Raw genomic sequence first — 12,350 nt, forward strand, 5'->3', positions numbered from 1 at the left:
CGGGGAAAAGCGGCCGCGGTGCGGGACGGTCCCGGCTGCGCGCTCGCTTTGCATTCTGGATGAGATCCGTGACTCGTTTCTTCCCTTCCCTTAGAAGGCTGCAAGTCTCTGGACCAGCTGAACCTCACAATCCCGGTGGCAGGACACCCCGCGTCGCCTGCCCACCCGCTCTCAGGATGTCCTGTGCCCAGCGTGCCGCCGGCTGCGGAGCCCGTTCCTCACCTGCAGACCCCCAACTCTGACCCTCAGACCATGGCCCGAGAATGTCCTCAGAGCTCCAAGCCTCCCAGCGGCTCCAAGTCCGGGCTGCGCAATACTCCGGGCTGCCTGCACGCCTCCAACAGCAAAGCGGCCGGGGGCCATTCCCACCCCAAGCAGCAGCGGATCAGCCGGCGCAGGGCCACCAACGGCTGGATCCCCGTGGGCACGGCCTGCGAGAAGGCCGTCTACGTCGTGGTAGGTGTCTGGGTGCTGGGGCTGGGCACGGACAGCTGCCTGCGTGCTCCAGACGTGAAGGTTTGGGAGTTCTGGGGCTCGCCTCCAGCTGGAGGTGGTCACTAGGCGCTGGCTGGAAGCTCCGACGGGAGCGGAGGCGCTGCTGGCTCTGTTCCCTGGGTTCCCTGGCGTTACCTTGCACGGTGTGGTTTGGGAGGGGAGGAGAACCTGCTGCTCCTGTGCTGGCCTCAGCTGAAGGGTGACGGATCCTCCCAGCTCTGGCATGTGCAAGGGTGGCACCTGAGGCACGTGGGAGTCCGTCCTACAGGGATCATCCTCCAGCTGCTTTCTCCTGGGTAGGGCAAACCCGTCCGAGAAGCTGAGGGTTGTTGTAGCCTCAGTTGTACGGGGCAGGTCCAGAGGCAGCTCTCCTAAGGTGGCTCTCACTTACAGTGTCTGTAGCCCCACGGATCTCCCAGAGCACAGAGGAACTGAGACAGTACACTGGCTCCCAGATGGAATTTTCCTAGCACCCCGAATCCCCTTCCTTGTAACTTGCGTGGTGGCACAGCCAGTTGCTCCTCCAGGGATTTCCTATCTGTACTTTCCCATTTGTTGCGTTCGGGGGCAGAGACTGGTTCCTGTAAGATGAGAGATTTCCTGCCAGAGAATTCAATTAGCTCCAGTCAAGTCCACTTCAGTTGCAAGGGAAGGCAATATCCTTCATCTTATTAAAGCATGAGAGCTTGAAATGGGCCCCACGTGGTGTCTGGGAAGGTGGGACAAGGCACTGATGTGCAGTAGATGTCAGGAGGAGGGAGGGCCGTGGTCCAGGCAGGATCTGTGCTGCTGCTTGGTGTGGTGGCACAACCTTGGGCTGCTGAGAGCAGCAGCCAGGGCAGGTTTTGGAGCTTTAGCCTTTGGAGCTGTGTCCAGGGACTGTGTCAGAATGAAACCTGTCAAGGCCAAGGGCTGGCCTCGTGCATCCATCCCTCGGGCTGTGACACCCCAAAGGAGCAGTGAGGAGGCTTTAATTTCCTTAAGACGCTTCCAATCCTGCCTGGGAGATCTGGCAGGAGGTTAAACCATCCTGCTCAAGCGTTCTGAAATGAAGCTCAGAGCAAAAGCAAACTAAAAACCTCCGGTTCGTAGTCCCAAAAGTGATTATTTCGTACTGTCAGGGGATACAAAAGAATCATTGGCAGTCCTGCCAAGGGAAGCTTTGTGCTACGGCCTCCCTGCCACTCCCTGCCCTGCTTATGTCAAATATTTCATGTTTTATTGGTTTTTTAACATGTTTGTATCAGAGAAACGTTCTAAACGCTCCTAGTTTTCAGTGCCTTTGAATGGGAAGGAAAAGCAGGCCTCCAGGTGGGCCGGTGGAAGGGTGGAAAGGGTGCAGAATGGAAGGAGCGAGCGCATTTTAATTTGAAATAAGAGTGTTAATTCCAGCAATTAGGGCTTTTGTGAGCTGTGCTGTCCCCCTGGTGAGCTGCCCCTCACTGCCAGCGCTCTGGGGGAGAACCACGAAGCCTGAACCTTTTTTCCTGTTGACCGGGGTTTGTTCTGGTTCCTGCACGTGCAGAACGAGCCGGAGCCGGCCGTGCGCAAGAGCTACCAGGCTGTGGAGAGGGACGGGGAGATCATCCGGGTGCGGGACACCGTGCTCCTCAAATCGGGGCCCCGCAAGAAATCCATGCCCTACGTGGCCAAGATCTCCGCACTCTGGGAGGACCCCAAGACAGGTACTGTGCCAGGAGGGTGTTGCGTGTTTGCGTGTGTGCGCTCGGCAGAGCCGGCTGGAAGCGGGGAAGGGATAAAGGGATGAATCTTGGCAGAGCTGCAGGCTGCTTTGGGTACCAGGGTGATGGAGAGGAGATTAGCGCCGGTGGCTTCCGTTTGGATTGTTCCAGGAACTGCAATGCTCCTTAATCGCTCGTCTGGGGCTGATAAATGGAAATCTTCCTGGATGTGAAAGCACGTCGTGTTTGCCAAGTGCCCGTCTTAGCGGCCCTCTCCCGTATTATTTCATTACTCAGACATCGGGGGAGCCGCTGTTTGCTCCAATCCAACATCTGGTCTGGGAGCTGGTGGGAACAGGGCTCTTCTGCAGCAGCTCTGATGGACCCCGGCAGAGCTGGGGATGGGAGCTGTGGGGACTCTGGTGAGATACGGCGTCTGACCGGCAATCCCTGAGCCGAGGATGCTGAGCCAAGCGCTTTGAAGTAGAGGTCGTGCTTAAAAGGGGGGAGAGGAAACCCCAAGAATTCTGCGTAAAGGACGTAAATTGAGGTGTGGTGAGGCCCACTGTGGTTGTGTCAGTGCAGCAGCAATTCTGCCCTGAACCTGGGAATCAACACTGCAAGCTCCCACCTTTGGACGAGCATCTTTTCCAGCTTGTGTCCTGGATCGATTCTTTTTTCAAGTAGAAACTTGGGATTTTTGAATCTTTGGGGAGCTTTTTTGTGCCTGACTTCCTTGGGATGTTGTAACCTGAGTAGAAGGAGGCGAGGGTATAGTGGAAAAGCAACATGACCGACTCCATGCAGCTTCTTGCTGTAACAAAGGGACACCTAGTTCAGCATGAAATATTTACCAGCCACAGCCGCCTCTCCGTGAGCGCTGTGGGAAGGAAGGGGATGGAGCAGCAGGAGGGGGCTGGGAATGAGTGGGAAAACACTGGGAGAAAGCTGAGGCTTGACTTGTTTTAATCCGTGCTGTTGCAGGAGAGCTGATGATGAGCCTCCTGTGGTATTACAGACCGGAGCACACTCAGGGAGGCCGCAACCCCAGCATGCACCAGGTGAGCCGGGATCGGGGCAGGGCATCCCGGGCTGTCGGTGCTCCTGCAGGGAGAGGGGACTGTCCCAACACCTCCCTGAATTCCTGGGAGAGCAGCAGAGCGCGCTTGGCCGTGACGCAGGTGCTGCCGGATGTGCTGAGCCGTGGTGTCCTATATAGAGCTGGGCTTTTCCCCCAGATTTATTGTCCTGCGGAGAAACTCTGGGCTCTTACGAAAGCTGCTGAGTTCCTCACATGGAGGCTCTGACAGAAACTGCTGAGTGTTGGTGTTTCTCCCGTTAATCTGAGAAAATTCCACGTATTAAGTGAAAAGTAATTTTGACTGTTACCTTAAGAGTAAGGAAGAATAAGTTTATACCGAATCAAGATCAGACACCTTTCCAAAAGCAAGTTCTAATTCCTACAGAACTGCAGAGCCTGATGCAAAAGCTCCTGCTGCCATTTCTGCAGGAAACTGGAGTGCCTGTGTCATGTGCTGCCTTTTAATAAACCCCTTAATCTGCTTCTTAAACTCCAAAAACGTGTTAGTTTAGTACAGAAACGTGGATGCATCATCCTTGCCCTGCATAGATTTATGATGAGAACTAAAGTCTGACTCGAGGATGCTGTGCCAGGATAATGAAGTTGCTTTATAAAGAAAAAAACCTGTGAATCACTGTGACTTCACGCCTTGCTCTGCTTTGCACGGGCTTGTGTTGGGTGACAGAACAAGCTGGTTTTAACTGGGAGCGAAGAATTCACTGCTGTGTTCAACCCAGTTTTAAACAGATTGTGCTTTCTTAATTTCTGTTACTTTTTTAAGTAAAAAGGGAGGGAGGGTTTGAGAGCAGGACTCGGGAGCAGGCAGGGAATTGTAAATGCCCTGCTTGCAGGGCACAGGTGAGTTTCTGAACCAAAATGTGGCTCTTTATAAATGAAAGGTGAGTGTATCCAGTTGCACTTCAGTCCAGGGAAAATGCCAGGAGGAATTAAGCCAGGTTTTTGCAAACCCACTTAAATTACACAATTCTTCAAACAAGAGAGAGCTCGGGCTGAGGGCTGGGCCAGGCTTGCCAGCGTGACTAAGGTAGTTTTGACTCAAGGAGTAAGCCAGAACCCCAAGGTGCAGAAGGCAGGTGTGGCACTCCCAGTGTCCCTGATCGACCCTGTCCACAGATGTTCACCCTTTTGTGAGTTTTCCTTTTGCTCCCAGACTTGTGCAGGGCATCCTTGTTCCCAGGGGTCAACTCTGCTGATCTAACCATACCTGAAACTTTTCTCAGTGGCTCCATCTGGGTTACCCTGTGTATAACCAGTGCTGCCTGCTGCAGAGCCAGGGCAAGTCCCTAAATTACTCTGGGAAAAATTGAATAGAAGTTTGCCAATAGAGGTTGTGGCTGCTCCTCCTTGGATGTGTTCCAGGCCAGGTTGGATGGGGCTTGAAACAACCTGGGACAGTGGAAGGTCTCCCTGCCATGGCAGGGGGTGGAACGGGGTAATCCTTAAGATCCCTACCAACCCAAATCCTTCCAGGATTCTATTCCATGACTCTGAAAAAGGCTGTTGCTACTTCTCTCACTAAGCCAGCCTTTTTAATTCAGTTTGGAGGAAGAAGTGATTGGACGAGAAGGGTTCCCTTAAGTTTTGATCTAGAGATGGATTAGAGAATCCAGGAGGAAAGGGGAGACCGAGGGGTGCAGCCAGCCACGGCCTTGTGCTGCTGAAGAAGATTCACGTGAGGTTGGGGCACTCGGTCTCACCCAGTGTGCCGGGTGAAGTGGTGGGAGAGTCAGCGCTTTGCTCACTGTTGCTGGATAAAAATGTGGCGCACGGAGCACGTGGCGCGTTCACGGCGGGCAGGCTTTGGTGACTCCACGCGAAGGGCGTGGGTGAAGGTGCAGAGCTCGCCCTTCCCTCTCGGCGTGGGTGAGGGTGTGCAGCTGGCCGTGCCTCCCGGGGCCGGCTGGGTGACCTGTCCCCTCCCCTGCTCGCACAGAATGAGATCTTTGCGTCGCGGCACCAGGACGAGAACAGCGTGGCCTGCATCGAGGAGAAGTGCTACGTGCTGACCTTCGCGGAGTACTGCAGGTAGGTGGAGCTCTGAACCTGCTGCGCTTCCCAAACCTCGCCCTGCCTCCAGCCTCTCTCACCCTGCCCCTTCCCAGCCAGCCCGGCTGTCCCAGCCCTGCGGGCTGTGGTGTGGCTGGAGCTGGGGTGGTGACTGCTCTGCTGCAGGCCGGGGGCTTCTCCCGCTGCAGATCCGTGGATTGTATTGGATCATGGAATCGTTTGGGTTGGAAAAGACCCTTAAGAGCACTGAATCCAGCTCTTCCCCTGGACATGCCAAGGCCACCACGGACCCATGTCCCCAAGTGCCACATCCACAGGGCTTTTAAATCCCTCCAGGGGTGAGGGCTCCGGCACAGCCTGTTCCAAGGCCTGACCACCCTTTCCCTGAAGGAATTTTCCCAATATCCAACCTACACCTTCCCTGGTGCAACTTGAGGCTGCTTCCTCTCAGCCTGTCCCATGTCCCCTGGCAGCAGAGCCTGACAGCCTCTGGCTGCACTCTCCTGTCAGGGAGCTGTGCAGAGCCACAAGGTCCCCCCTGAGCCTCCTTTTCTCCAGGCTGAGCTTCCTCAGCCGCTCCTGGTGCTCCAGACCCTTCCCCATCCACTTGTGCTCCTCTCAAGGGACTCCCAGATGTTGATGCTTGTATGACCACTGCACGTGGTTTCAAGAAAGACAGGAGCAGGTGTGCAGGAACACATGGAACTTGGAGATAAAAACTAAGTGAGCTAGGAAGAGATCCCATATATCCCTCCCTTGTAGGACACAGGTGCCAGACTACCCAAAAACCTGCTGATACAAGTGCCAGTGTTCGTGCTGGACACCAGATCCTGGGATTTTGGCAGCAGCACCCCTTGGAGCAGTGACTCGGGCTGTTACAGTTGAGCTCCTGCTGATTGAATTGCAGCTTTGTCAGTAAGAACTTCCCAGCATCCATATTCCAGCCTGCCATCCTGTGATGGGTGCACAGGGCTTAAGGAAAATAGGGATTGAATGAGCACAGACCCTTAATGCAAACCAGTGCTTTGAATCTCTTCGTTTCTGCTGGGTGCATCTCGTGGTCTGTGCAGCCCTGCCAGGGAGGGGATGCCCGAGGCCTCCTCCTCAGCCTGCTCCTTACCCAGGGCTCTGCTTTTGGAATTTCTTAAAGCAAACTGGTGTACAAACTCCTTAGAAGCTGAATTTCGATCTTTCTTTGAGAATGCTAAAACAAAAACCCCAAACAAACAAAAAAATACCAACCTAACCCCAACAATAGCAAACCAAACAAAATCCCCCATCCCCGAGCTTCGGCTCAAAGCAGTTCCTTTCCGTTCTAACACCCCAGTCTTCTGGAACAGGCAGGAATTATTGCATGCTCTTGTGGGTCAGGTCACCTTTGAGAGATGTTCCCTGAAGTTTTGCTTTCTTAAACATTGGTGCATCAACATTTATTAGGGGCTAATTAACAAAAATGAGGCCAAAGCAGGAAAAACAAGGTTAATTGCTATCATCTTTGGTGCTGTAGGATGTCCACCAGCATGGAAATACAAACCTGTGTGTTGCTTCCTGCAGGAGTTCCTTTGAACAAAGCTTTGTCCATGATTCTTCCCTTCCCTTATCCTCCAGCAGCTGCAGTTGTGGCTCCCAGCAGGACACAGGCAGCAGGAGAGGGAATGAGTTCGTGGTCCCCAGCACAGGAAGGACACGGAGCTGTTAGAGCGAGTCCACAGAAGGCCGTCAGGTTGATCAGAGGGATGGAGCACCTCTCCTCCGAGGAAAGGCTGAGAGAATAGGGATTGTTCATCCTGAAAAAGTGAAGGCTTTGGAGTGACATAATTGCCCCTTCCAGTACCTCAAGGGAGCCTACAGGAAAAATGGAGAAAGACTGTTTACAAAGGCCTGGAGTGCCAGGACAAGGAGGAATGGCTTCACACTGCCATAGGGCAGGGATAGATGGGATATTAGGAATAAATTCGTCCCTGTGAGGGCGGTGAGGCCCTGGCTCAGAGAAGCTGTGGCTGCCCCATCCCTGGCAGGGTCCAAGGCCAGGCAGGATGGACTTGGAGCAACCCGGGCTAGCGGAAGGTGGAACTAGTGAAAGGTTAGTGGGCTAGTGAAAGGTTCCTGCCCGTGGCAGGGGGTGGGACTGGATGAGCCTTAATGTCCCTTCCAACCCGAAGCGTTCCGGGATCCTCTGATAACTCTTCCGATGTGATTGCTCTGCAGATTTTGTGCCTTGGCAAAGCGTCGAGTCGAAGGGATCCCGGGCAGGAAAACCATCATGGTTCCTCCCTCGGAGGAGTACTCCACCCCTCCGCACCGCAAGGTGCCCGAGGACACGGACCCCGAGCTGGTTTTCCTCTGTCGTCACGTCTACGACTTCAGGCACGGGCGCATCCTGAAGAACCCGCAGTAGCACAGCCCTGCCTTGGGAGCAGGGACACCCTGTGCACTCCCACCCACCTGGTGCTGCTGCAGGTGGGGAGCGCCCAGCGCCCCGTCCTGGCACTGGGGAGCGTGCAGGGAGAGGAGGAGCCCGCGGAGGGAGGCAGCAGCTGAAAGCACAGCACTTCGTTCAAAGCATAAATGAGAATATATACGTAAAAAAAAAAAAAAGAAAATAAATATATGTATATAGATATAGGGATTTGCATAAGTAAATCTATATCTATATATGTATGTAGAGCTGCATCTATTTGGGAGGGTCTGCAGGGGATAAAAGCCAGGAAGCGACGCAGAGCCGTGGCCGGGGGAACGGCGGGAAGGTGCAGGAGGGACGCGTCAGCGCGGTGTTTGTTGGGTCTGGCTGGGACAGTCGGTGGTTCTCGGGCCCTGAACCGAGCCCGGTTCTTGGCAGAGCACAGGAGAGTCTCCTTGGTCCCGCAGGACAGACTGTGAGGATTCCCACGGTGAGAGCTTCTTCAAAATACACCTTTGGGAGCTGCCTGGGTGCGGAGTGGCCTTGTGTGTCGTGCTTGGATGGGCGTTGCTCCACCAGGGGAGGAGGCGATCCCCGTTCTCCCTCGTCTTTTCCCTCCCCTCACCTCGCTGCTCCGTGATTCACCGCCTAGGCTGGGGCTTGGAGCCTGCAAGGAGCTGGCAAGGTGCCAGGTGTCACACCCCAGTGAAGGGTTAGAGCTGGTCCTGTCCCAGGTGTCCCGATCAATCCCACAGGATCCTGTGCCCCATTCCCGAGGCCCAGCGCTCGCCGGCACGCGTCGCTTGGAAGCTTGGAGCTCACAAAGTGGGCTCCGCTGGGGAGAACCGCGTTTCCTCTTCTCTTCTGAGTGTTGCTCTTCCTCTGATGGCTCGGGGGGCTCTGGATTTTCTCTTTCTTCCCAGTTTGTTTCCTGTAGTGTCGTTTACAGACCCTGCTTATCCCCTTGTGTCTGCTGTGGGAAGAAGCCGGAGGGGGAATTGGCAAACCCTTTTCTTGCGTGTTTTTGGCTTTTTAAAATTCCTTCCCCATGTGACTGTCCTGATCCTGGGAGAGCTGTTGAAGCCATCAGCAGCCTCTCCCCCTCCAAACTCATCCCGGTGTCCGAGCAAGCTCACCAAAGTGGTTTTGTGGCTCCTGAAAGGACCTGAGCATCGGGAGAAGTTCGCATGGACCGTGCGAGCCCCGCAGGTCCTGCCTCTTGCCTTACCTGTACAGATCCCAGACAGACCTTAGCTTATCTCAACGCTAACTTGGAGTTAGCAAACCAAAGGACAGTGTCACATCCTGGGGAGTCACTGCACCAGGCTGGGAGCCCAGCCTGAGATTGCACTAACGTACAGCAGAACCGACCCCGTGCCACCCACGTTCCTGCTGGCTGGAGCCACTCGCTGAAACCAGGGGATCTGCGTTTTCCCAGTCTTTCGGGGCTTCTGAACTGGTGTGTCCGTGGTGGAAGTGTCCATGCTGCTTTAATATATTATCAGTGGGAGCAGCATCCCCCGTACTCCCTGGGGACACAGGGCTTGTCACCTTGCTCCGTTGGCCGCACGCCTGCCCGGCCTGGAGAGAAAACCCACGGCATCCAATTCCTTACCTGGAATAGTTCAGGCACGCAGGAGTTCTCCAGAGATTTGCTCTGCATACCAAAGAGGGGAACGTGTCCGGAGGCGATGGCTCGAGGGGATGACAAGGTCTGGCACCCGCCGCAGCAGGCGGGCATCTCCCTGCAGCTGGTGGATGATTCCTGCTGGAAAATTCCTGTTCATTCCCACCCGCATAGCCCCGGGAGAACACCCAGCTCCAAGAAGGGGGGATCGCAGGTGTGCGAGCGAGAATTTGTCAGGTGAAGCATCTTCTCTCACTTATACCTCAAGATACTGCTGGTGTCAAAGGGATTGCCCAGGTCTCTCCTGAACAATTCGCTTGGCACTGCGGGTCTCTTGGAATGACACGGTGGGGCTGTGCTGGCGTGGGAAGTGGTGGCACTTCGGGGTCACTCGGGTGAAGGGGTGCAAGGAGGCACTGGAGAAGGTGGTCTCTGATGCTTCTGGGGGAGGATATGAAGTGGTTTTCCCCTCTAGCTGGAGAGGTGGAGCTGCTCCTGCCCGTGACACGGAGGGAACGGCAGCTGCCCGGCCACGGGGGGGAGCGCAGCAGCTGCGCACTTCACAGTGGGTGGAAGGTGATGGGAAGCCCTAAATCCACGTGTTTGGCTTCGTGGAGACTCCTTTGCCCCTTGAACCTGAAGCAGGAGAGCTGCTGTGGCCATTTCTCCCTGGCAGTGCTTTGGACGTGGAATGCTGCAAGACCCACCGGCCAGGTGAGCCTGAGCACTGCTGCAGCCGGGCCCAGGTGTGAGACCCAGCCTTGGAACAGCAGTAACTCACCGAAATTCCTCCTTCTGCCCCCTCTCCCCCTGCTCCCACCTTATCCTGGCTCCTCTCCGGGTAGCAGGGAAGTTATCCTTGCCCTGGCTCCATAACGGGCTCCGGTCCAGCTCTGGAGAGGACAAACGTGACTCTTCTCGTGTTGAATCTGCTTCAGGCCATGAACATTGAGGTTCACGTGGTTGCTGATGCTGTTGTGCAAACAGCATGTAAATGAACTGAAATGTCTTATCCCTAATGAAAAGATTTCCTGCTTTTTTAATCTATTAGATATGGAAATATTTTTTGAAACTGAAAAATGCAGTCGGTAGAATTTAAATCGAAGCGTAATACATGTAAAATATATTTTAGTTGATAATTTTGTAAAATGCACTTTTTTGTGTCTCTTCCCTGGTTTCCCAGATCTGTATTTCATTGTTTACAGATGGAATGAGAACATTCCCTATTCCCTCCTTCTGTGAGAAAGATATATTAGAAGTAATTCTTAAAAAATAAATTTGAAAAATCGTATTGATTTAGAAAACAAACCAGTGCTGGACTGTTCTTCCCATCCCTGCATGAACTTCCCAACTGGACCTGGTGGCTGCAGGAGTTAGGAGTGCTTGGGAGCAGTTGTAGGTGCTCAGGGTCGCGGGATGAGCGATCGGTTGGGTTTTCCATGGGAATGGAGCAAGTGGCAACAGGATAGGCAGGGACTGAGTGACTTTTCTCCAGCCTGCTCTTGACGGGTGCTGCCAGTGGATATTTGAGTCTCTGCTGTTCAGGCAGGCCAGGGGTGGTGGCAGATCTTAGCTAGGCGTTAGGAGCCCTGGAGGAAGCATTTGGGAATGTTGCTTTGGAAAAGTGTCTCACTTGGAGCTCTGCCTTCACCGGCTTCTGCTGCCTGAGTGTCCCACGGCAGCAAGTGCCACGCACACCCTGAGGACAGGTCTAATATCCGAGCCACCTACACAGACATCCCGAGTGGCCAGAAGGATTCCAAGTGGGGGAGGAGCAGACAGGAGTCAAACAACCTGCTTGAGGAGCAGGATAATGGCATTGGGATGGGAACGTCTGCAGCCTGGTGCAGGCGGGAGCTGTTCAGGGCTGCTCCCAGCCCGCGACAGGGCTTGGGTGTGCGAGGCCGAAGGCACTCGCAGGGGCTCCTGCGCGCTCGTCCTCGGGGGGAGCAGCTCCCGTGGCCCTGGGTGGTGACACAGCCATTCCCACACGGTCCTGAGCCATGGCTCCTCTGGAGCTGTCCCGCGGGCTCCTCCTCGGCTTTCATGATTTCCATTCCGCTGCTTCCTGGGGCTGCGGCCCTTGCACGCCTGGGGAGGGAGAGGATGAGTTCTGGGAACAAAAGGGGCAGAGGGAAAGAGTAATGTCTGATGTGGAATTAGTTTCTAATGAGAGAAGGGAGCGAGGGGCACGTGTGGCTTGTGGGCTGAATGCAGATGAGCTGGGCATGGCAGAACTGCATCCACAACCCTTGGATAATCCATTGGACCCTGCTTCTCTCCGAAAATTTGCAGCGTCTTTCACTCCCAGGTCACCTTGAGCAGGAGATTCGGAGAGGGTCCCGTCTGGTGAGCTGGGGCTGCTCAGTCCCTGTCCCTTTGCAGCCCTGCTAGCATCACACCTGTTCTTAAATTCCTGATGAAACTTCTTCCTAGGATTAGGGATTTTGGTAGAGGATCCTTGCCTTCTGCTTCCTGCTCCAACCATGTCAGCGCAGCTTCTCACAGGGAGCTGCCAGAAGCACAGACCTGGAGAAGCAGATCAAGCCAAGAGAATTCCTGAGAAAGGAAACCACAGTGATGAAGTGAATTCATCTGGGAATTTTCCTCCCAAGGGAAGGACAGAGCTCATCCAGAGACATGTCCATTTGTGAGCTGGTGTGGGGTCACTGAGCACGATGTTCCCAACCCCACGGCGTGGGATTTCTGCTGAAGAGCCAATTTGAGATTTTCCAGTTGGATTTAATGTGCCTTGGTTACTGGGAGCCATCAGTGATGTGGGTGCCAGAAATGCCACAGAAACCTGTCCCTGTGCGTGACCCACGGCCGGCTCTGGTGCTGCTCCAGGTGTCCATGCTCCCTCAGAGAGGCCCCTTGGAAAGACAACCAAGAAAAAGCTTTTCCATCCTCGCTCTTCCTGCGTGGCGAGCCGTCACCAAAAGGATAATCTGTGGCGGGCTGAAAAGTTGGGATTAATGTCAGACAAAATTGGATTTACTGCTGAAATCTGCAACCCGAGGGAAGCGCGCGGAGCCG

General features: G+C 54.6%; 1 protein-coding gene across 2 annotated transcripts in view; it reads left to right on the top strand.

Annotated features, from left to right (window-relative positions):
- Positions 1-10,622, top strand: part of BAHD1 (bromo adjacent homology domain containing 1) — a 34,660-nt gene extending 24,038 nt beyond the window's left edge. For both annotated transcript variants that reach the window (XM_040066318.2, XM_040066317.2), the window contains exons 3-7: positions 95-456; positions 2,021-2,180; positions 3,162-3,238; positions 5,213-5,304; positions 7,495-10,622. In XM_040066318.2, the coding sequence (XP_039922252.1) occupies positions 95-456; positions 2,021-2,180; positions 3,162-3,238; positions 5,213-5,304; positions 7,495-7,684 (881 nt within the window). In that variant the 3' untranslated portion in view covers positions 7,685-10,622. The remainder of the gene's footprint in view (positions 1-94; positions 457-2,020; positions 2,181-3,161; positions 3,239-5,212; positions 5,305-7,494) is intronic.
- Positions 10,623-12,350: the final 1,728 nt, after the last annotated feature.

Source organism: Hirundo rustica, chromosome 6, assembly GCF_015227805.2.
Source record: "Hirundo rustica isolate bHirRus1 chromosome 6, bHirRus1.pri.v3, whole genome shotgun sequence".
Lineage (NCBI taxonomy): Eukaryota > Metazoa > Chordata > Aves > Passeriformes > Hirundinidae > Hirundo > Hirundo rustica.